Source organism: Pygocentrus nattereri, chromosome 18 (genome assembly GCF_015220715.1).
Source record: "Pygocentrus nattereri isolate fPygNat1 chromosome 18, fPygNat1.pri, whole genome shotgun sequence".
Lineage (NCBI taxonomy): Eukaryota > Metazoa > Chordata > Actinopteri > Characiformes > Serrasalmidae > Pygocentrus > Pygocentrus nattereri.
In genome coordinates this window covers 37291159-37316346 of record NC_051228.1, presented here as the reverse complement: position 1 = coordinate 37316346, position 25188 = coordinate 37291159, and the positions used below count along the sequence as shown (strand labels likewise).

At 43.5% G+C, this 25188-nt stretch overlaps 2 protein-coding genes across 2 annotated transcripts in view; both read right to left on the bottom strand.

The window, feature by feature from the left end:
* Positions 1–1107: 1107 nt before the first annotated feature.
* On the bottom strand, positions 1108–7155 carry trim47 (tripartite motif containing 47). The gene is made up of 8 exons (XM_017691442.2): positions 6905–7155; positions 5736–5953; positions 5546–5591; positions 4681–4776; positions 4331–4555; positions 4201–4223; positions 3998–4113; positions 1108–3114 (listed from the first exon to the last, which is right to left on the bottom strand). Exons 1-8 carry the CDS (start codon positions 7088–7090, stop codon positions 2585–2587), a joined length of 1440 nt encoding a protein of 479 aa, XP_017546931.1. The 5' UTR covers positions 7091–7155; the 3' UTR covers positions 1108–2584.
* An 11156-nt stretch (positions 7156–18311) lies between these two features.
* The window catches only part of frem2a (FRAS1 related extracellular matrix 2a), a 137954-nt gene continuing 131077 nt past the window's right edge, over positions 18312–25188 (bottom strand). The window contains exons 20-24 of the mRNA XM_037547206.1: positions 24110–24244; positions 22676–22802; positions 21775–21962; positions 21369–21515; positions 18312–19281 (exon numbers count right to left, since the gene is read on the bottom strand). Of these exons, the coding sequence (XP_037403103.1) occupies positions 18772–19281; positions 21369–21515; positions 21775–21962; positions 22676–22802; positions 24110–24244 (1107 nt within the window). The 3' untranslated portion in view covers positions 18312–18771. The remainder of the gene's footprint in view (positions 19282–21368; positions 21516–21774; positions 21963–22675; positions 22803–24109; positions 24245–25188) is intronic.

The following is a 25188-nucleotide window of genomic DNA, read 5'->3' as shown; positions in this document are numbered from 1 at the left end:
TGTGAGCCAGGCCTTCTCGTCCAACATCAGTGTCTGACCTCACAAATGTGCTTCTGGAAGAACGGTCAGAAATTCCCATAAACACTCCTAACCCTTGTGGAAAGCCTTCCCAGAAGAGCTGAAGCTGTTATAGCTGCAAAGGGTGGGCCGACATCATATTAAACCCTGTAGATTAAGGCTGGGATGTTGCTCAAGTTCATATGCATGTGAAGGCAGATGAGCCAATACTTTCCAATATAGTGTCCCTGTTGTAAGAACAAAGCCTTTTATCTCCAAAGTGCCATTCATCATGAATTTTATACACAACGTAGAATAATAGCCATTTTCAAATTGTCAAAAACAACAAAAATAGACATACAAGGTTTTGTTCCAACAGCAGAATATATATATATATATATAAATAAATACACACACACAGATCAGGTAGAACATTCTGACCACCTCCTCGTTTCTACACTACTGTCCACCTTATCATCTCCACTTACTGCATAGCTGCACTCTGTAGTTCTACAGTTACAGACTGTAGTCCATCTGTTTCTCTGATACTCTGTTACCCTGTTCTTCAGTGGTCAGGACCCCCATGGACCCTCACAGGGCAGGTACTATTTGGGTGGTGGGTCATTCTCAGTTCTGAGCACTGCATTAACACCGATGTGGTGCTGGTCTGAGTGGATCAGACACAGCAATGCTGCTGGAGTTCTTAAACACTGTGTCCACTCACTGTCCGCTCTATTATACAGCCCAACCTTGTCAGCTCATCTGCTGCTGCAGTTCTCTAACCTCTACTCCTTCATCAGTGGTCACACAACGCTGCCCACAGGACTTTGGTGGCCTATTCTCAGTCCAGCAGTGACACTGAGGTGCTGGCGATCCACTCAGACCAGCACACCACATACTAACACGCCACCACCACGTCAGTGTTACTGCAGTGCTGAGAATGACCCACCACCCAAATAGTACCTTTGGGGGTCCTGACCACTGAAGAACAGTAAAGGCAATTCCAGAATAAAGTTGGGACAGCAGGAACAGTCGGGTGACTATGCAATGACTGACAGGCCTGGTCGCTATGGATGGAGGGAAGAAAAAAAAAAAAAAAAAGGAGAAGGGTAATCATCATCAAAGTTTATTTTCCAAATGTATAACTGTGGAAAATAAAAACATACTGCAGTAGTTTATTACAGTAACAAATCACACAAATGTTAATCTGTTCACATGATCTCTCAACGCCATCAACCCTCTTACATCACCAGTCACAGGGCATAAAAACTATTACGAGAACACACCCGTCTCCGCTTGGAGATCCAGACATGATTCTGATCTTACACAGCAAAGTCAAAACCACAGTCCAGCTCAGAGCTCGGCAGAACAGAACAGGTATTAATAGAAACACTAATAAACTACATTTCTTATTACATACGACATGGAACAGAAGTGAGTTACAATCGATGGGCCCGACGCACAAACGCGTTCGTTCGCTGCAACTGATGAGACCAACAGTCTTCTCATTTCAGTTTCGTCGACTGCTTTGCCTGAAATACAGGATACGTAAAAAAAAAAGCCGAAACGGCTAAATTAAAACCGTAAAGTATAAACAATGTAAAACGAACGAAAGCAGACCAAAAAAATGGCACACAATCTTCAGTCAAAAGGCTTTTAGCTTGAGATGAACAACCAAATGAATATTAAGAATTCATAGTCCATGATTAATATACCAAAGAAATGTGCGATGTGCACTCGGAGCCAGTCTTCAGGGCTTAGGGGTGCGTTTTAGCAATTCCAGCCTTCAAGAAAGGTAGAAAGGCAGTACAACGTAACTCTATTTAGCTTATATTATTGTTCTGGTCTAGGAACTGGCCAAACATCACTTGTTTGCAACCTGTGCAAAAACGTTGAGTTCAGCCAAGTGTACTACTTGCCTATGATGTGTTACATACTAATTACTCAGTTATATCAAAGTACAAATATATTTCACACAACTTAAAGGAGGGTCCAAATGTGAAATATCAAAGAGGTGAAAAAGCATCCAATGTGTTTGACATGATGATAATAATCATAATAATAATAATAATAATAATAATAATAATAATAATAATAAAACTCACAGTATGTTGGAGCACATAATAGTGAGAAGTTTCACCTCTAAAGCTATTTGCAAAAAAATACTGAAAGATTACTACCGTTAAAAGAGTGACCTAAATTCCACCGTGACTTAGAAACTCGTTTTAAAGTGAAGCCTTTAGTTACTTTTACCTGAAAAGTCAAAGACGCAAGACAACACTGAGGTGAAAGGAGACGTCATGAGCAGCTTCGAGTTGCTATTTGCTTAAAACCTGCAAGGTATCTCTACCTGAACTTCAGTAGGGCTACATCGTAAATCCAACAGTAACGAGCAGAGCCGCCTCGGATTCTTTCGGATTTGGGTGAAGCGGAGCACTGTGCTCTCCTAAATCGAACGAACGGGAGCTGAAGAACCTCACAGTCTGAATCTCACCATGTCTCCCGACAAGAGAACGCCCAGGCATGGAAACTTCTGATTATAGAAATATAACGTTTTTCACAGGCTGGCTGCTAAACGACGGGCCTATCAGTAAAAGTGGCAGATCTGCAGCCGGCTGCCCGGGTCGTTCTTGCCCGGGCTAAAGAAGGGCGACACGGGCTCGTCGAAGTACGCGATAAAGTTATAGATGCGCTTCATGGTGACTGCGTCGAAGAATGTGACGTGGCCCCTGTCGTAGTCCAGGAAAACGCCGACGCGTGGCGAGTTCCAGTAGTCGGCCACAGGCACGCGGGAGTCCTCCTCGTTGGCGTACAGTCGGTCCTGAAGACAGAGGCTCCAATAGCCAGCTGAAGGAGACAGGTTGACAAAGCCCTTGCGGTTGCTGCACTCAGTGGTGACACCCAGGTACCACACGCCCTTGTCCCGCACGTCCACCTCCCAGTAGTGCTGTCCACTCGAGTAGCGGGCAGTGGCCAAGACACCGAAGAAGCGTGTAAAGCGCTGGGGCAGATCAGGCTCCTGTGAGCGTACCCGGCCCTCTTCTACCTTGGTGTCAAAGTCACTGATGGCCAGGGAGGGGTGGGCCGTGTCCAGGTCGAGCGTCAGGTTCTGGGGCACTGAGAGAGAAAAGATGTGAGCTTCGCGGGTTCTCAAGGGTTCCTAATCCATTTTTATACTAGAAACAAACACCGATCAGGCATAACATTGTGACCACCTCCTTGTTTGTTCTTCAGTGGCCAGGAACCCCCATGGACCCTCACAGAGCAGGTACTATTTGGGTGGTGGGTCATTCTCAGCACTGCAGTAACGCTGATGTGGTGGTGGTGTGTTAGTTTGTGTAGCGCTGGTGCGAGTGGATCAGACACAGCAGTGCTGCTGGAGTGTTTAAACACCTCAGTGTCGCTGCTGGACTGAGAATAGTCCACCAACCAGAAAAATCCAGCCATCAGCGTCCTGTGGGCAGCATCCTGTGACCACTGATGAAGGACTAGAGGATGACCAACACAAACTGTGCAGCAGCAGATGACCTGTCGTCTCTGACCTTACATCTACAAGGTGGGCCGACAATAAGCGCAATAATGTTATGCCTGATCGCTGTACTTTCCCCTCATCTGGCACATCGAATTCAACTTAACAAGCACGTGATGTGCTGGATTAGGTGTGGTGGAGTAAGGAAGACGGGTCCGAGTTAGGTGGAACATTTTATTGCACAGAACGTAACCCAGAGCATCGGTTCTCACTTGGAGTATCCTCGTCTTGCATGCTTCAGTCATTTCCCAGCTCTAAACCAACTCATCAGTTCATTAACAAGCCCCTGCCACCTTTAAGTGGGTGCGTTCAAATACAAAAATTCTACCATGCACAGCGCAGTGGTACAAGAGTCTAGAACCTAAGGTAATAGAACTTTCACGACAGGCAGCCAAAAGAGGAAGGTAATGCAAATGAGGCACTACTAAAGGCACACTATAGTTACTGACTCAGGAAAATCACTGCACATACTTGTATGCAGCACATGCATCATCTTCTTCCACAGTATAAGCTGAAAGGGGCCAGTGAACTCGGTGAAATCAGGGGGACAGTTCACTGCCTGCACAGTAAGGCTCACGTGGCTCGGGCTAAAGGCAAGACAACAACACATTTGTGCACAGAGAATACCTCTCATATATGGTTACTGTACAAAAAGAGAGAAATTTTCAACGTACCTTGTGTATGCTTTGGTGATACTCTATAAAAATAAAAATAAAAAAGTCATAATATAAAAAAGATTCCAATGAATGTCATAAAAGCACAATCACAGGCCTTTATAAGTAACAAAAGGACTGAAAGACTTGCCTCAAAATTGGCAGCTTCACTGAGCTGATTCTGAATGTCCGCAATGGCCTTGTCCACCTTAGCTGCCTCACTTTCCACCAGCTTAAGGTTCTCGTCTATTAACGCTATCGTGGAGGCCTCCTCGTCTTCCAGTCTCTCCAAGAGCCCATCTTTCTCGTCCAGCAAGAACTGGACCAGAGCTCCGACGTCATCTTCGATCCTCTCTTTCAAAGCCTGCTTCTTCAGCTGTGAACGTAAACAGATGTGACTTGACTTGTTTTAGACAGGTTTCTGTACTGACCGCAGTTAAAATTCACTCAAACCAGCCTTATCTTGCTTTTATTTTGCAGTGTGACTTAAACCTCACGTACTTTGACATCAGCTTTGGCTTGCTCATCTATGGCCTTGACTCTGGCACACATAGACTTCTGCCAGTTTAGTTTGATAAGCCTCAGCTTCAGCTCGCCCTGGGGAACAAAAAAAACAAGGCATCTTTAGGCCCAATCCCATTTTAGCCCTCGCCCCTACCACTTGGAGAAAGAAGGAGGGGTGGGGTGAAGAGTTGGGGCTACATGACCCTCCAAACGGAGGTTTTTCAGAGACTCCAAACAGAGTTATGAGAAAAAACAAAAACAAAAAACAGCAAGACTATGTCATCTCCACGTATTATGGTGTTTTGTTTCATAACAAGCATTAAAAAAATCACTAATAGCATGCTAACTTTCCCGTTCCACCTTAAATAATCCGGCAGTTCTGACGCCTGAGGCGCCAGAATGTAACTGCTGATTCGTTTAAGGTGGAACGGGAAAATTCTGAAGAATCTGGAGAACATCTGACTTCAGCTTCACATCACTGAAGAATTAGGGGGGTGGGTGGGGGATGATAATAAATAATTGCCCCCCTCTTTGAAGGCGTATGATCCCGAAATGTGACTAAAGCCCAGCAGTGAGGAGGTGAACTTTCCCCTCCTCTGCTGTCCCTGCAGACGGGCAGGGTCGCCTACAGAGCGGCGCTGGTAGCCGTTAATGAAGTGACGCTCTGTTAATTTAAGGGTCTGTAGGGCAAGATTTCAGCCCCTAAGGTTAAAACAAGAAATGGGACTGGGCCTCAGTCACATCCTGGTCACACACAAGTCAGGTCTAGGAAGACTAACAGCTGGTTCACACACAGCTGCTGCAAACTAGTCGCAAGCAAGGGAGTCCAGGTGCTGGGGTCAAGCAGATCATGGTCTCTCACCTTCATGTCCTCAACAACCTCTGGCACAGGGGCGACGTCATGGTGCCTGGAAACATGCAGAAGGTCCATGGCATGAGATGGCATCACATTACAGGGCATTCAACTCGTGAAAAAGGTAGCTGGAGCTGAAGGGTGACTTCTGTTACTCCACGTTAGAGCAGTAACAAGCAATGCAAGGCAGACAGCTCACCTGTGAGCCCTGGATTCTCTGCAAACAACGCAAATGGGTTTCCTGTCTGTGTGGCAGTACAGCTTCAGCTCCTCGTGGTGTCGTTCGCATTTCCCATCCATTCGGAGTGGCTTTGGTGGCGCCGGTGGCCTACACGTCTTCAGACAGTCAAACTCACTCAGTTTATCCACCAGGTTCTTCACCAGGTAGTTCTTCGTGAAGCTCATTTTGCCAAACACCTGTAAACGTGTGAAAGAAGCGGAGAACGATGGTCAGTAGCCAGAATATAAGCCAGTTAAGCCCAACTAGGCTCCGAATGGTTTGAGGGAAAGAGCTGGAATAACGTTGCGAGGTGACCAAAACACCAGCCTGGCGACTAAACGCCGTAGGTTTGGGGTTAAGTAGACGAAATACGACTTAATCGAAACATCGGCCTGCTAGCTAAGCTCCGCGAGTTCACCTAACGTTAAAAAAAAACACGAGCTAACGAAAACGTTAGCCTGGAAGCTAACTAACCTCGTAGATTTGAATGGGGGGAGCTAGGCGGCTAACGCTAGCTGTTTCCAGAGGAACGTTAGCTTAGCACGTAAACAGTTTCTGGGGGCCCAGTGTTTCTAAGTTCATTTTGAGGGCAGAGGGTTTTATTTTCGTTTTCCAGCGATCCTTTTCTAGTGTTATGAACTCAATCTGGTGTGGATTATAAGAAAATCTGCCGGACTAACGTTGTTGGGCAGCTGGGTGATTTACAGGACGTGAACTGGCAACCAATGGCTTTCGCCTTCGCTCCGGCAGATTCACTACGGCCGTTTTTTAAAAGAGCGCTTTAAGCAGGAATACGCGTCATTTAACCGTCCCAGCTGGGTTAATAAACCTGGTCAGGAAGTAAACAGGTTTACTGACCTCGCCGGCTTTTTATCAGACTTAACCTGCGAGAGTTATCGCGTCGGTTAGGTTAGATAACGCAGGCAGAAGGTAACGGTAACTGGTGGAGACGCCTGGCCAGCTCCGACGCTAAGACGCGCATGTAAAGCGCTGAGTGACCAAAACCCTGGCAGCGCTCAGCTTCGCCGGACCGAGGACCTGCTGTCCGTTAAAACGTGGCCGTTAGGGAGAGGGACGCCTAACGTCTCCAGCTCAGTCCGTCAGAGGGAGCTGGGCTAGTAGGGCGAGGGAATGGAAGCGCAGCGCACCATCCGGCACTCCGGGCACTGGTAGCCGATGTCGTCTCCGCCGTTTTCCTCCCAGTGCATTAAAATGCACATGCGGCAGAAATTGTGGCCGCATTTTAAGATCACAGGGTCGTCGAAGTAATCAAGGCAAATGGCACAAACCAGCTCCTTCTGCAGTTCCCCCCTCGTATCCCCAGCAGTGGCCATGATAACGAGCGCTCGGCTTCCTGAGCTGCGGGAGGAGAGCGGAAAGGACGGAGGGAGCGAAGAGGAAGTGGGGCGGATCGAGGTGCGTTATTGACGGAAAGTAAAAATAATAATAATGATAATAAAAAAATGTCACAAAGGTAAATGTAAATACGGAGCCCCGCTGGTGACATCCTGTATAAATAACAATAACGCGTGGCCACGCCTTATTAACGCGTGGGAACGAGATCCTAATGCATGGCCGCGACTTAGTAAAGCGTGAGAACATCCTAATGCGTGTCCACGACTTAGTTAAGCGCGGGAGTGAGATGATTAAGTCGTGGCCATGTTTTAGTAAGGCTTGGGAACGAGATAATTAAGTTGTGGCCACGACCTAGTAAAGCACAGGAGTGAGATGATTAAGTCGTGGCCACATCTTAGTAAGGCTTGGGAATGAGAAAATTAAATCGTGGCCACGACTTAGTAAAGTGCAGGAGTGAGATGATTAAGTTGTGGCCACGTCTTAGTAAGGCTTGGGAACGAAATAATTACGTCATGGCCACGATTTAGTAAAGCGTGGGAACGAGATCCTAATGTGTGGCCACTACTTAGTAAGCTGTGATCTTAATCATCTCATTCCCATGCCTTATTAAGTCATGGCCATGCATTAGGATATTGTTCCCACGCGTTAATAAGGCGTGGCCATGCATTATTTTTATTTACAGGATGTCATCAGTGGGGTCCATACCTGTATAAATAAAATTGACTTGTGGTGACGGGGGGTGGTGAGACGCCTGAGCGCGGCTGGGCTCTAGTTCAGGAAGTGCTGTGCATGGTGGTTTCAGGTTATTTGTTCTCCAGCATTTGTTCACTTGGTTTATATCGCTAGGGACTCTTATTGTGGAGGGCGGCGCTGAGGAGAGACTTTTAAATGTAGGTATTGGGTTTAAACTGAGTTGAATAGCTAACCATACAAATATTACAAATACCCTAAATTCATCAGTAGCCGGCGGTGGAGCATCTCCAGAACTTACACACACGTCCAGTACGTTGTGTGTGTGTGTGTGTGTGTGTGTGTGTGTGTGTGTGTGTAACCAGCCCGCTGTAGGCAGGATTGGGCCAAAGCATGCATGAAGAGAAATCCCACAAATGAATAAATAGCCTGCATAAAGTAGAATGACCCCTAAATCATATTTATGTAAACAATACAGAAGAACAGTAAAACAATTGAAATGAATGAAGTGATGGTGAAGTTATGAAGCAGCCGATCACATGAACAACACGTGAATTCTCGTAGCTTACAGAGACGGTGGAGCCTTCAGTGCCACGCAGACCTCTGACAGCATGCCCCGCAACCGGGGCCCACCAGACGGCCCTGATGCTGCGTGAAGTCTGGACCCCACTGACATCACCCGATGCACGACGAAATCGGGCCGCGATCCCAGCGGTGCGTTAACTAAAACAAGGAACTAGGAAAAGAACGAAAATATAAGCTTATATAAAAATGCAAGATATTAAAGGAAGGACTGTAAAATTTAAAATGATAAAAAGTGAAATAAAAAATGAAATAATTTAAAATCAAATGAGATAAAAGTAAAATAAAGGGTGTATATGAGGGTATTGCACATAGAATCACTATGTTTCTGTTTAAGGTGCAGTTTAATAATAAATATAACGTGCAAATGAATGTAAACAGCTTTAATATCATTAATAATGTTGTGGAAAGGTGCAGCTGGACACTCGGATCCTGTGTTGTTGGTTCCTGAATGGCAGTGCATGTCAGCGCCGGGCAGTGTTCAGTCCTCTACTGGGGTAGAAGCTGTTCTTTAGTCTGTTTGTCCGTGATATGATGCACCTGTAGCATCTGCCTGAGGGTAACAGGCTGAACAGGTGATAACCAGGATGAGATGATGCTGGATTTCGTCCACGGTGATGCTCTGCCAGGCCGTTACTGCAGCTGTCCCATTTCATCCCTCTCCCCTACCACTTAGCCTTCTGATTTGTGGGTTCACGTCTAGGGGGACGGTGTCCCGATTCTTGTTGAGATAGAGGGGTGGGGTGAAGTGTTGGGGCTATATGACCCTCCAAACGGAGGTTTTTCAGAGACTCCAGACAAAGAGACATGAGGAAAGAAGAAAAACCGGCAAGACGGCTGAACGAGAGACCAAAGAAACCCACAAATGTGAGAATTTTCTCTGTTAAAAATGACAATAATCACCGTTTTATCTTAGTTTAATGTGGTTTCAGTGAATTTTGGCTGTTTTTCTTCATAACAAGCATAAAAAATCACTAATAGCATGATAACGTCTCGGTAGATATCTAGCTAACTTTCCCGTTCCACCTTAAATAGTCCAGCAGTTCTGACACCTGAGGCGCCAGAATGTAACAGCTTTTCCATTTAAGGTGGAACGGGAAAATTCCAACAAGAATATCTGACTTCAGCTTCATATCACTGAAGAATTAGGGGGGTGATAATAAATAACTGCCCCCCTCTTTGAAGGTGTATGATCCCTAAATGTAACTAAAGCCCAGCAGTGAGGAGCTGAACTTTCCCCTCCTCTGCTGTCCCTGCAGACGGGCAGGGTCGCCTACAGAGCTGCGTTAGTAGCTGATAATGAAGTGAAGCTCTTTGTATTGAAGGCTCCCATTTCGTAGGGCGAGATTTCAACCACTGCCCTATAACTCTTTTCCTAGGGGTGAGGGTGACGCTGAAAACAAGGGGTAGGGGTGAAAAGAAGAAATGGGACGGGGCCTTACTTTCACTCTCGCCTTCAGTGAGTGAAATACAAGTCTGGTGATTGCCATTGCAGAACAATCCACTGCTTTACCTTATAAAAACCCTGGCTGCTTCTGCAGTCTGCTTTGGGTCATCGTCCATCTGCGCTGTGCATCACCGTCCAGCCAATCCAGTTCATTGTGAAGCTTTTGGAATCTGAGCAGATAGTGCTCATCCTCCAGAATTCATCCTGCTGCTTTCGTCAGCGATCACATCATCAGTGAATGTTCCACTGGCAGCCATACATGCCCACGCTGGAGCAACACGCTTGGCAGATGAGGTGGTACGCTTTGGATCATGAGCATTTCCTTCCCTTCTCCGTTCTCTTCTGTTCCCATCATTCCGGTACATTATTTGTCTCGCCTGTTCATAACATGCTGTTCCAGAACTGTACAGGCCTTTTTAGATGTATTTGGCACACTCTAATCTGGTCTTCCCGTTGTTGAGGCCCAGTGGTGGTTTGCATTCTGTGGGAAACCTTCTGTATTTACTCTGGTTGGCTTTTGATTATTGACTGGCTGTAATGTGCCTGCCTTCTGGTGGGTGTTCCTGGTCAGGCCAACTGTTGTGGAGGGTTTTTTCTTTAACAGGGAAAGGACTTTTCTCTGGTGTTCTGGGCCTTTTGCTGTTCCTGAGCTCACTAGTTCATTTTTACTTTTTAAGAATGTACCAAAGCGCTGCAGAGTTAGTTGAGCCAGCCTATTGACGATGTCGGTGCCGCTGGGCCACCGCAGTGTTTTTGCCGGTTTTAAGAGCAAAAACAGCGAACCGCGTACTGCTGGGCAACAAGAGCTACACTGAACATATATTAACATTTAATTACCTTACGATCAGTAAGACAATGTTAAAATAAATAGTAAGTCACTCTTCTCAGAACTCAGAACACCAAACTGGTCAGGAAGTAAACTCTGTAATTCTCGTTTGTTGCTGTTTAAAATCCTACAGCTTGACCAGCTTTGATTCAAGCTTTTGCCCAGATGAAATGAGCAGATTTTAATGCTGAAGTGAGCCAACATTAAAGGTGCAGTGTGTAAGATTTAGTGACATCTAGTGGTGAGGTTGCATTTTGCAACCAACTGAATATCCCACTGTCGTAACTCGACACTTGTTTAACCACCAAGCCTAAGTTCTATCTATGGTTTGTAAAATAAAACGAATTCAATTTGTTGAAAGAATTAAAAAGAATAGAACAAACTATGAAATACGGGAAGTACGAGAAGACTCTTCAGAATTCAGAAGTGCAGGTCCTTTATTTCTTGAGCATGGAGAATGTTTTCCAAAGGCCGTTGGACGACACACCCAAATATACAGAATTTGTACACATGTTTTATACCCTCGGTGAAGGTGGGGTGACATCGCCCCACCTCTTTTTTGTCATCTCCTGGTTTCACAAAACCACCATTATATTCAAATTGACCTTCATATGTCTATCAAATAGGGTCTTGTGTGAACCATTATCTCCAAGTCTAGTCTGAATCCTTTTTAAAGCGCATGCTGGTACTTTTCCATCTCGGCTTTTTGGCCTTGAAAGGTTCACAAGTTCACTCGCTCCTTATATAGTATCTGTTTCCTCTCTTGCACCCTACTGAGGTTATTTCAGGGCACTTATTCCAATGTGCTTAGGCCTTATTTATGATCTAGCCTGTGTAATACATGGCATTTTAATTTTGAGAATCTTTAATTTACATCACCCCCCTCGCTCCTCCCTTTCCAAGTGTGTAGTAGAACTTACTGTAACTGTCAGGTTTTCTGCCATTGCCTGTTCCGATTTTGTGCTTCGTCAACGTAAAAATGCGAAAGGCACTCTTTAGAGACGGTGTTTGGTTCGGTTTACGTTGATAATGATAAAATGTGGTGAAATGTGAGAGTGCACGTGTCTCTCCACCATGAACAGGCTTTTAAAAATGCTTTTAAGGTCAAAACCTTATTTTAAAACTCGGGCATCATGCCTCATTTTACATAACTTTCTGTGAGGTCATATTTAGAGGCATTGAACCTTTCTGATTGTAGCCAGGTATAAAAATAAATAAATAAATAAAATAAAATAAAAAATAAAGACAGACAAAAAGGGAGAACAGTTTAATAGCAAAATAGTTAAAAGGGGATAAATGGGGAGACTAAATAAAAAGTTTAACCAGCACGTCTCAGTTCTATTGGTCCAGTGGGTAGCCAATCACAAATCAGCAGAGGGTGGCCGTGAGCAAGTCCTCAATGAATGGGAGTGAATGGAACTCAGTGGCTAAAAACGAAAGTTAAACTAATCTCTAATCACTGAACCAGAACTTTCCCTTAGTTTTAGACAGTAGAAGGAGGGATTTCACTAAAAACAACAAAGAAATCTCGCCTGTGTGTTTCCTTTATTTATACAGTATCGGGGTTCGGGCAGCAGGAGGCGGGGCTTTACTGCTAGAGCGGGATGATTGATGGGCGAGCGGAGCAGCTCATTGGCTGTTCGCGCTCTCTGACATCATGAATGTACATGAGGTGCCGTTTTTAGCTCCTGTAACTCGAGTTTAAAAGCTCTTAAATATAACAGCGGTGTTAAAATGTTTTATGCTGTTCAGGCAATGATTGTATTCTTTTACATTAAAAATGTTTCAGCGTTTATAAACGATGATTTTGCTCAAATGCTCCATATCAACCCGTTCATTTTGGACTCGCTCGGCAGCGCCCCCTAGCGTCTAAGAAAACTGGAAGACATTGCAGGGAGTGGGAATTCTCCTCTCTACAGGTTCTCAGGCGTTGTTTCTGTATAACGTCACTGGTTTTTCACACTGCATCACTCCGCTGAGACGCTGTTGCTAAGCAACGACTTTGACAGCTGTAGGAGACGCTCAAGCCATTTGAACGTTTTTTACTTCTTACTTTGCCACAAACACACTTGGACGACAGCTGATTTGGTCCGACTCTGACGACGAGGCGACACTAAATTCCCAAACTATCAGTCGGTCTGACAAACGAACTGCTGGCTGTGCAGCGAGTGGGCGGAGCTCGTTACTCCGACGTAGCAACGAGCTGCTCGTTAAGGAGCTCTAATTAGGAGGAAGGAGCTGAACATTAAAACATATTAAACGCCGCGTTCACGGCCAGTTTATTCATTTCTTACTGTATTTATTTAACTGCTGTATTAAAGCAGTAGAGCACTCGAGGAGGGAGTTATCACCAATAACATCACGGCTGTGATGATCTACGGCCACCAGATCACAGCCGGGATGGTATTTCACCGTAACACAGTCCCTCTCGGGTTCTACTGCTAATGAACATTAGAGTGGAGTGTGACAGCGCTGTAATTCAGAGCAACCAGGGTTTGCTCCCTGCTGCCAGGCATAATGGTCTGGGGCTGTTTTTCAGGGTTTGGGCCACTTGGTTCCAGTGAAGAGACAACACAATGACATCCTAGAGAACTGTATGTTTCCAATTTCTTGCCTACTGTTTTGGGAAGGTCCTTTCTTGTTTCAGCATGGCAAGCATGCACACCTGATGTCCATAAAGACATGGTCTGCTAAGTTTGGTGTGAAGGAACTCCAGTGGCCTGCACAGAGCTCTGACCTCAACCCCACTGAACACCTTTGGGATGAATGTGGAACACCGAATGTAAGCCAGGTCTTCTCGCCCAACATCAGTGCCCGACCTCACTAAAGCTTTTTAAGGCTGAATAGAAGCTGTTTACCATGGCTGTGTTCCAATATCCAGCGTTAAGCCTTTTCAGAAGAATTGATGCTGTTACTGCAGCAAAAGGGAGACCAAGTCTGAATTAATGACTGTGTTTTAAATGAAATGGGATGAGATATTAAAGGTGTTGAACATGCTGGTGGCCAGCGAACAAAGTGTTCTAGTTAGAACATAAGTCGCCTACACACAAAGCACCACAGCCAGCGGCCTAAAGTAGTTTGATTTTATTTTCTGCCAATAGAGATTTCATAACAGGGTTTTTATTCTCCCTGATATTTCTACAGTTAATATGTCTAGGATATAGATGTGTTGTTTACTTTCTTTAGGGAAGACCATCTAAATCTATGGTTTAATCCTTTGTGTCGACATTCTGGTACGCATGTCGCTGCTATTGGAACAAAACCTCGTATCTCCATTTTTGTCGTTTTTCTCTTTTTTTCGACAAACGGAAAACGCATGTTGCTCTTTACATTGTGTGTAAATTTCATGACGAACGGACCGAAAGAAACGGCCCAAAATTATTTGGAAAAAACTCTGGTTCCATTGACTTCCACTAAAAGTAGAGCGTGTTTTTTCCTTCTCCTGCAAAGTCACCGCTTTGGAGATACAAGGTTTTGATCCGACAGCAGCGATTATAAACAGCGGTCTGGGTGCGCAGCATATGTGGACCATACCAACACCTGAGAGTAAGAAAGAGTAGAAATAGAAAAACCTGAAATAGACATTACAATATTTTATTTCTTAAGAAAAAAATGAACTTGTCAAACCAGCTGCCACTTTCTAGTCTGCAGTTTAAGTCTAAGCCTAGTCTAAAAAGGATTTTTAGCGGTGAATCCACCACCATCACTGACTCTGAGATCATGAAATCCTTTCATACACTTGGATATTTTTCCAAAGTTATTTTATTTGTGGCTTCCAGACGTTTTACAAAAAGTTATACTGACCATTGGAAATATTATACAGTGAACATTGCCAAACACAACATTGCACCATAAACACATCTGCATACATAAAAAGACATTTTATATCTTACGTGTTCGTTTCTGTAATCTCACTCGACAGTGCCTTTATGGAACAAACAGCTCAAGTATTGAAGTGAAATGAAAACGAACTGGGTGCCGCTGTTGGTCTTCTACTAACTGCATTGCATAGAACATCTATTTGTAATATAAGGAATGTATTTCATGAGGGGGGGGAGCTGTGTCATATGCAAAAAGGAGATTCAGTTCTACTCCATCCAGATACGCAGTGGTGTACACAGACATTAGCACAAGCATTTCTCTTTTTTAGAGTTGGTGTACATTACTGAAAAAAAGATAATGGTCATTCTACAGAAACGTCCACTTTCCTGTCCCTCCATAGGAGTCACTGGTGTTACTGAGCGTCATCGGTGTTCCACATAATAAAGGAAACACCAGAGACGTTTTTAATGATCAATGCATTTCACAGAGCATCAAACCACACGCTGTCCATCAGGGAACGTCCACTAAAATATGGAATTTAATCCATTTGTGTTTCTGTTTTTTCACAGTGACCTCAGAATAAAGTCGGTCGCACCAGTGACGTCAGCTAGAAGCTTCATATGAGATCATGAGCTGAATGAGAAGATCTCTGAGAACTGAGAGACACAGTGGACTCACCATGAGCTTTTCTTCAGAGATCCTCAGACAACAGGTCAGAGGAGGTCGAGTGACGTCATCGGCGTGACTTTTATTTCAGAATAGGAGATTTTTGTCACGCAGTAACACCGGTGACACGACTCCTGGGGGACTTTTATTATAGATTTTATAATGTTTATTTGACGTTTGTCTTCTTTATGCCATTTAAATCTTTAAATGAAATTTTAATTTCATAGTCATGTAGATTATTGCAGTTAAAATGGAAGAAAACCATGTTTTTTACCTCAAAATATGGCCTCAGCCTCCACACATGACTGTGGGGACGAGCTGAATTCTAGATAGCTGATGTAAAAACCAGTATTGCTAAATTGAGGCTCAAATTGTTAAAATAACACACTGATTTATTTTAAAATATAAAAAAAAAACACCAGGGTTACAATTTAAAGTGTGATCTATCTGTAAATGCTAGGGACACAAAAATGGACGTTTCTGTAGAAAGACCCTTAAATATTCTACTACAGTTCCATAAAAATATTGGAAATGACTGTAATGAGACAATTTCCAAGGGAAAAAATGGATGAGGTCCAATATTCATGCAGATGAAAACAAAAATCAGACAGCAGCAAGGTGTGTGTGTGTTTACACTAAACAAATGAATACTGTAGTGGCTAAATTCAGTGACCACTATATGAAGGATATACAGTAGCTGCTTCAACAATCTAAATACCTGAGTCACATTCACTGTTCACACCTTTAATCTCTTCTAAGTCAGAGTCCATATGTACCTCGGATCAAGAGTGGTTTCGGACAGCACTTGCTTCGTATGATAGTAGGTACTGAGATACGGTGGACAGTAACCAGAGGTGGGTAATAAATCACTGCTGTTGGAAGAAAAAACATTTTTCAGTTTTTGACATAATTTGAAAACGCCTGTTACCCTTTACAGTGTGTGTTAATTTCACATGGAATGGACCAAAAGAAACGGCCCGAAAGGACTTGGAAAGACGTCTGGTTCCATTGACTTACATTAAAAGTAAAGTAGGTTTTTTCCTTCTCCTGTAAAGTCACCCTTTTGGAGATTCAAGGTTCGTTTCTGACAACAATGCCATGAATTTAGGTATAATTTTGAGGGATTTGTACTTCTGAGCTTTAGTGAGTTCAGGTACTGATGTTGGATGATTAGTTATGGATCACAAACTCCAGTCCAACTCAAGCCAAAGGAAGGTTTTTGATGGACCTCCATCCTCCTGCTCCGGAGCATCCCATTCTACTGACAATGCTCTTCTATTTAGATCATGTAAGTTGTGTATGTGTTAATGAACACCTGTGTCAGCAGTGGGTGCACCTTAATGTAGCTAAATTCACTAATTATAAGTTCCTATACTGACAGATGCTGGATGTACTAAGAAGTTCCACTGCAGCTCTATAAGGATCCTTGAGTAGGTTTTAACCCGTGTGTGGTGTTCAGGTCTGTGGGACCCGTTTTCAGTGTTTACCAAAAGAAAAAATGATGATTTATTATTATTTCAACCTCAGATTCTTGGTCTTTGTTCATTTTCTATGGAGAACATAAAAGAACCCATTTTCAGAGCTTCACTCTGTTCACCCCCCGACACGTTTATATTACACATGTGGTGCTGGGCTGAACCTGCAGGGAGTAAAAGTGTGGAGGTGCTGTGTCCTTCACTCTGTTCTCCTCCTACATGGCCTGCTGTTAGTGTGTGTGTGTGTGTGTGTGTGTCAGTCAGAGTGTGTAAGTGTGGACAACATAGACAGGCTGCTGACCGGCTACAGCTGCTAAAGGAGAACCCTACATATTTTAAACATCTGGTATATTTAGATAAGTTGTTCTGGCTGTATTGATTTAAAAACACTAATGTGGTGGGTCCAGCAGACCACTGAGGAACACACACACCAACACCACACACTGGTTATATCCTGATGTTAATTCCACTTAAGTTGTTTAACAGAACAGCTACTTTACCCACCTCTGGCATGGACTGATCTTTGATCAGCGCTCACTCTGAAGTGTGTAATACATGCAACAGCAACACACTCATGCCCCTCACGAAAAACATGACAAACTTTTTAAAAATCAAGAGAACACAGTAAAAAAAACCAGCACATATAGGATGTGTTACATTACCACTGAATATAAAATGAATGTAAATGTGTATGGCTTGTGACACCACGCTAAGTAAACAATACACTTGCAGCAGGTATTCAGTGTCCTCTACTCACAGTCTGACATTTGTGCACAATGACCATCAAAACAACCGAGAAACATAATTCTCTGACTCCGTTTTACCTGATCTTAAAATGTGCTACTGGCCATGATGAGCAATATAATGTAGCGAATCGAGAGAATTCGGTTTTCTCTTTCTTATAACTTTCTGACTCAATTTCGTTTAAAATAATAGTCCAACATTTTTACATTAAAAATACGCTTTTATGCAAAAATGCCAAAAATGTGTTTCTTCAGGAAAAGGACTTTTAATTTAAGACGTCAACCTGATTCTGCTCCTGTTAGGCTTAATTTTGGGGTGTGCATGTCACAGGTCTCTGTGCCTCTTTACAGATTTCCGTGACGGTGATATTTAAGATTTTTTTAAATAACCTTGTTCTGCTAATATGTTCTGTTGAGGGAAGGCAAAGCTCTCAGTGTCACCTTGATTTATTTCTCTTAAACTTCAAATCACTGTAAAATACCATAATCATCAAACGAAGACGTTTTAAAAATGATTTTAAATACGCAATCCCATTACAAGTTACATGTTATGTTGAATACAATTTAGAATGATTTAACTTGTGATATAAAGGCAAAATACATCGATCAGCCAGAACATTATGACCTCCTTTTTAAACACTGTGTCCACTCACTGTCCACTCTATTAGACACTCCTACCTTGTCAGTCCAGCTTGTAGATGTAAGGTCAGAGACGACAGCTCATCTGCTGCTGCACAGTTTGTGTTGGTCATCCTCTAGTCCTTCATCAGGGGTCACAGGACGCTGCCCACAGGACGCTGTTGGCTGGATATTTTTGGTTTGTGGACTATTCTCAGTCCAGCAGCTCATACCAGCACAACAGACACTCAAATACTACCTGCTCTGTGAGGGTCCATGGGGGTCCTGACCACTGAAGAACAGGGTAACAGAGTATCAGAGAAACAGATGGACTACAGTCTGTAACTGTAGAACTACAGAGAGCAGCTATACAGTAAGTGGAGCTGATAAAGTGGACAGTGAGCGTAGAAATGAGGAGGTGGTCAGAATGTTACGCCTGATCGGTGTACATCATGATCGTCAGCAGGTACTTCTGTCTCATCAACAGCATTTAAAATATATGAACAGTTGTAGCCGATCCTGAAACACCTCTTAGTGAATCAGAAAGTGGTAGAGCGTAATACCTGGCTACGGGTGGAACAGTAAAGCACTGGCATTTCATGTCGATACCATTCAACCTGACACACGCTGTCAAGATGCAGATGGATATTCCTTTGGGCTGGGCGTGATTTTGGTCCGTAAGCTCTCCACAGGACTGGATCTGTCTGAGGCACTTGTTAAGCCACAACAAGAGACGGTGGACTCATCCGAGACGGCACAGGAATCAGAACAGGGACACGTTTTCCAGCCTTCAGACCTCCGAACTATCGCTGCAGTCAAAGCCGCTCCTCAGTATAACGGGCTGCATGCTGGAGGAGACCTTTGGTGCCTGCTTTGTTGGCCTCCACTGAGATCGTACCACCAGGACAAGGACGGCCATAAGAAGGACAGCAAGAAGCAGCCCTACTACAGCTCCCACCACTGTCACCGCCTTGTCCTCAGCACTGTAGCTGCCCAGGCCCTGTGGAGCCAGGCTGTCAGCAAACAGCTCTCCATCTGGGGCAGCCCGCCTGTTCCTGCGGTCCAAAGCGATGTGCATGATGTTGGTCCCTCTGTTGTTCTCGGCGCTGATCTCCTCTGCGAAGGCAGGGACGTCTCTGGCAGAGCGTCTGCCGTGCCTGCCGCTCTGAGCTGAGGGCAGCGTGGCGCCCGCCATGAAGGAGTGGTACTCCAGGCTTCTCTTGCCAATGCCACGGTTGGCATTGTCTCTGGAGCGCACAGTGTAAATGGTATGGATGTACCACTCCCTGCCTGCTGCCACCTGAAAGAGGAGGAAGAAGCTTAAACCGGCATCTAATTGTCATACAACTTAGTATTATTATTTTTCAAACAATATTTTGCTTTTTTGGCCTGTATTATTGAATTAAAGCAAGTATGGCTAGTATACATATACTGTACCCCATAAATGTATAATAACAAAGTTGAACAAATGTGATATAAATATCAACACATCCAATTAATGACAACACATTTTGGCCAAAAGTGCACTGCAAAAAATGGGATCTTGTCAAATGAAAGGATTTCAAATCTAGTCAATATGTCTGATATTAACCATTTTGAGATGTGCACTTATTTTAAGACTATTCAGCTTATTTCTAGACACTGTTTACTTGTTTAGGCAATTTTATGAAGAAAAAATCTCACTATGTTGGCAGATAATTTAGCTGGTTTCAAGCACATTTCTTAAAACAAGCACAATCATCTGCCAGACATAGAGAGATACTTCTATTTAATAAAATTACTTAAAACAAGTAAAAAAAATCTAAAAAATAAGGTAAATAATCTTAAACTAAGCTTGCAACAATCTCACTTGGAGTAGATTTATTGACTATATTTACGATAATTGTACAAGATATCACACTGCAAAATGCCCCCCCCCCCCTTCATTAGTAAACGGGGTAAAAACACATAAGTCAACATATTAATTTGGACACTTTTATCATCTTTAGCCTGTGTCAGTATTTATCAGTCACATTAAGAAATGAACATTAGTTGCCTGCAAGACTGAAGTTGGCTTTTCATTCATAGCCATGGACGAGATGCCTAATGGTGCCCTAAATATCGCAAATAGGGACCCATTTCCAATCCAGCCTTTGAACTGTGTTTAAATACAAGCGTCAGAGACTGTTTATTTAAGCTTTTTAACACAAAGTTTAGGTCTACACTCATCATCAGAAAGTAGTTGTATCCAAAAGAAAGTGTCGGAGTGCAATGCTGTTTGGAAGGGAGGTAGAAGTTACCAGGAACAATAAACTATTAAACATTTAGACTGATGTGGGCGATGTTTCTTGAGCTACACGTACTGAAGTAGTGTCTCTCAGTTTGGCGTGAGGTCACCATGTTCGCTCCTGCAACATGCCAGACGTCTCGGCATGGAGTTGTAGAGGTTCCTAACGGTGTCCAAGCAGCTTGAATGTTCTAACGCAGTTCCTGCAGATTTTGTGGTGGGGTGGAGTGTTGATAGCATGTCCAGCAGCATCCCACAAATTTCCAGTCAGGGATAGGTCTAGAGATGCTGCTGGCCTCGGCCTAGTATCTGTGACTTCAAGGCAGACTTCCGAGACGGCAGCAGTATGTGGATGCCTCCACACACGGATTCGTCGGTCGTCTCCACCAAGAGGAAAGTGGGACTCATCATTGAGGATGACCCGCTGCCATTCGGAGTCACTCCATGACAGTCTGGCACAACAGCATTGTAGTCTTTGGTGATGCTGACATGGTGTTAAGGGCGGTTGCTGTAACGGTCTGCATGCATGTAGTCCTGCAGCCATCTGCCAAAGGTGCTGGCACTAACAGGATGACTCATGGAGGGCTTCACTTCTCACTGAACGTCCGCACACGTGGCCGCTGTATCACTCCGCTGGTGCGTGCCTTCTTCTGTCCACTGCTGGTAATATTGTAATAGTGCTATGGCACTATTTGCACAACTGGTATAGCTCATAATACATCGATAAGACCATGCAGCTTCCTTGAGTCCTACAATGCGATCCCTCTCGACCTCTTAAAAACTGCTCGAACTGCTTGTGAACTCTTCTCAGGGGCAAACTTCGCTCGCAAGGGATGCTACTAACACATCAGCATGAGTCAGAATGGAAAGCATACGTAACTGGACGACCTTATATAATCAGGCAGGTACAGCGATAAGGCCCGTCCTTGCCTACATGCGCAGCCGAGCATGAAACTTGAAACATTCGCACGTCTCACGATGTCAAACCCACCATGCAACTATTTTTTTTGAAGATGAGTGTAATTGCACAGTGTGCATCAGAGACGTGCTGCGTTCCTGGGGTGTTAAATTGAAAATGTTTGTTAATTAATATATTTCGAGACAGCAGAAGAGGTGCAAACCTGGAACAGGGGAGCAGAGTCTAGTCTAAAGCCATCTGAGCCAGGCTGCTTCACCAGTGAGATGGCAGATGGGTCGTCTACTGCCAGTAGAGCATTGAAGCCCACATCACCAAAACTCTGAGCCTGAGTCTCTGGCTGTGCTTTATCCTTAAAAAAGATGGAAAGATCAATGAAAGATAAACCCTGTCTCATTATAACACATCATAAGATTATATCTTGTCTGTTAGATCATTTTTGGTGACTTTGTTCTGATGCATCATAACATTCCACATAAATCATGTAAGCATGTTTTGTGATGGCCAGATATAAAGGTGTGTCTATGTATCGACTAAAAATGATAGCAAGCGAGCTTTAAGATATTTATTATATGATATATAAATATGTGTAATAATATTCAAGCACCTACAATCATTTTGAATCTGTAGAGTAGGGAGGGGGAGTCTGCCAAGCAGCCAAACTCGAACTTGGTGGGATTATATTTGGGGACATATCCATCTGCTCCAGTGCATAAATAAACCTTCTCAATATTGCAGTAGAAGGAGTCACCCAGGTTCTGCACTGGATCCACCATCACTCGTCCATAGATTATATCTCCTAGAATAAGAGAAAATGCTATTTTAAGTTGGTTGTGACATTTCCAGCTGAGAAACCACATCTGACTGCATTTACGTCCTGGCCAATAAACTGCATAATCAGAAATACAGGGTGACTCTAAAAGGTTCATCCGATTTCAAAGCGTCATATTTTTACAGCCGTGAGGCGTCTAGGAACCAATCACAATCCAACTGTTAGAGGGGGTCATAGAGTTTCTGACTGGGTCCTTCAGTCTGAGAGGAGATGAGAGCCTTGAGCAGAGCGTTCTGCGTTCTACAGCCTGTGCAGCCTGATTTTCGTGGGCAGTGAAGCTCCAGCAGCTCAGAACGTTCGGCATTGGTTCCTCAGCACTGGATGATCTCCGAAATCCCACTGAAAGAGCCGTGAGCGCAGCGACGCCCGACACGCTCGATCCAGTCTGGGATGAGTTTGACTGTGGTGTTGATGTCTTTATGCTCATTTAAACCGTTTACAGTTCACTGCACTGATCTGTAACGATTTACAAGTAAAATAAATCATTTTGAAATCAGATGAATCTTTTTGAATGACCCTGCATATTAAAACAAAAAATATGCATATATGTCTCTGTAAACCATATTAAGCCAAGTGTTTTAAATTTGACCAAAGTGGTAACTTTTAACTTATTAACTTTTCTTTATCCAGGCCTCAACACGTGAAAAATCCCACGAATGAATGAGTTCCTGTGAACGTACCCTCTGAAAAAGCTGCATCACTCTCCTGCCCAAAGCCCATGGATCCATCAGACAGCCACACAGACCTCTTAGACATTAGGAACATCTGCGTGTTCAGACTGAACTCCACAGCAACAGGGTCACTCACCTACAGAAGGAAGTGGTGGCAGGTATGAAATATCATGCTGAACATTATGATCTGTTATCAATGAACTTAACGCTGTGTTATTAATGTATTCCCTGAAGAAAGATCTCTAGCCAGCACCTACAAAGTAAAGGTAATAAAACTACTTTAAGGCTTACCAGATCATGTCACTATTTCTATGCAGTGTTTCCTGTCTTCCTGTTTTGCACATATTTGCTTGTCTTGGTCTTAAGATTTAATTAAGCAGCAGAACACGATAGAAGACGAGAGGGACTGTGTCCTCACGAAATAACATCCCGGCTGTGATTTGGTGGCCGTAGATCATCTCAGCCGTGATGTTATTGGTGATAACTCCCTCCTCGAGTGTCTCTACTGCTTTAATACAGCAGTTAAATAAATACAGTAAGAAATGAATAAACTGGCCGTGAACGCGGCTTTAATATGTTTTAATGTTCAGCTCCTTCCTCCTAATTAGAGCTCCTTAACGAGCAGCTCGTTGCTACGTCAGAGTAACGAGCTCCGCCCACTCGCTGCTCAGCCGGCAGTTCGTTCTCCAGCTCCTTACACTAAATTCCCAAACTGTCGTCACCACTGAGCAGCTTTTCAGTCGGCAGCTGTGACAGAAGAACAGCTGAAGAACCTGGAATCAGCCAGAAATGAACCCAACACCATTCGCCAGACGTGTCTGATCTTCAGAGTCAGACCAAATCAGACTGAGCTGTAAAACTGACCCGATATCAGGTTCAGCTCAGTTGGGTCAGTTTCTCCAGATCAGTATTAATGTTGTTTTGTTCCAGCCGGTCTGTAAAGCTTCTTACAGCCCGTTTAGTTTGGCAAATGGTGTTGGGTTCATTTCTGGCTGATTCCAGGTTGTTCAGCTGTTCTTCCGTCACAGCTGCCGACTGAAAAGCTGCTCAGTGGTGACGACAGTTTGGGAATTTAGCGTCGTCTCGTCTTCAGAGTCGGACCAAATCGGCTGTCGGCCAGATGTGGTCTTGACAGCGTCCGTTTTCATTTTGTGGCAAAGTCAGAAGTTAAAATGTTCAGATGGCTTGAGCGTCTCCTACAGCTCTCAAAGTCGTTGCTTAGCAACCGCGATTTCACAAACACTGTAATGTGATGGTGAAATAACAGCACAGTTAGAACGCCTCTCAACCAATCAGCTTGCGTGACTGGAACTCACTGTTGTGTAATATTCAATAAATAATCCTGAATAAATCTGGATGTACTTTTCCTACAACAGTAGATTTATGGTTAAGAAACACAAAGTATAAAGCAAAAACCAGCACATTTTCACTGTTTCACTGTACCTGCTGGAACCGAATGTCCAGATCAAAAGTGATTGGCTCTCTGGGGTTACACACTGCAGGAACGGAGTACTCGATGTTCAGGGCTGTGGTGCAGGGGATCAGCTTCACTGTGTATGTGCCAGAGTAATCACGCACCTATAACATGTGCAGTAATAAGAAACACAGCTGTCATATACAGAGGAATATGCCAATAGGAATGCAACAACAACACATTCAGTATATTTCTAACAGACTACGCATGAGCACATTTGAGGCAAAGCAAAATACATGGAACGAAATACATTAACCCTCTACTGCATGCATTACAAGAGCAATTAAAAAAAGAATCAGTTCACTTTTCATGTATAAAATAGTCCCTGAATTATTTTTTTGGACATGATTATTAAATTACAAATCAATTTTTTAAAAATCGCGCTGTGTTGCTTCTAGGCAACAAACATTTCTGCTAATTTTTATAACAAAAGAAAACGATACTGAATTTAAAAAAAGAGATGCCTACTAAGAGATAGTATGACCAAGTACATGCTTGTTATTGATTATTGATAAAGACAAATATTGTTGTCTTTAAATATGTGTAATATTACTGAAAATGAGTTTGTTGCCCTGAGGCAACATTATGCAATAGAGGGTTAACCCTCTACTGGACGCATTATGAAAACAAAAACAAAAAAAAAATCAATTTACCTGTCTTGCATAAAGTGGTCCTTGATTTATTTCTTTAAGATCTGATTATTAAATTCAAAACCATTAAGCTAATGCAGGGGTCCTTTTGAAGTATGTTGCCTTGAGGCAACATTGTGCGACATTGGGATGAAGTGATACAGAGGCGTGTTCCCTGAAGTGGTGAGACCTGACTTGTGACTGGCTAAATCCATTCCGCTGTTACACAATGTTGCATCTAGACAACAAACAATTCTGAAAACTCACATACCATAAAAAAAGATCCTGAATGTTAAAAATGAGGTTTAAATGTACTAAAATATAGTATACATACCAAGTACATGCTTTTACTGACTTACTCAAACTCTTCCCTTTATCGTTAATCCTATCGTTGTCTTTAAATATGTATAATGTTACTG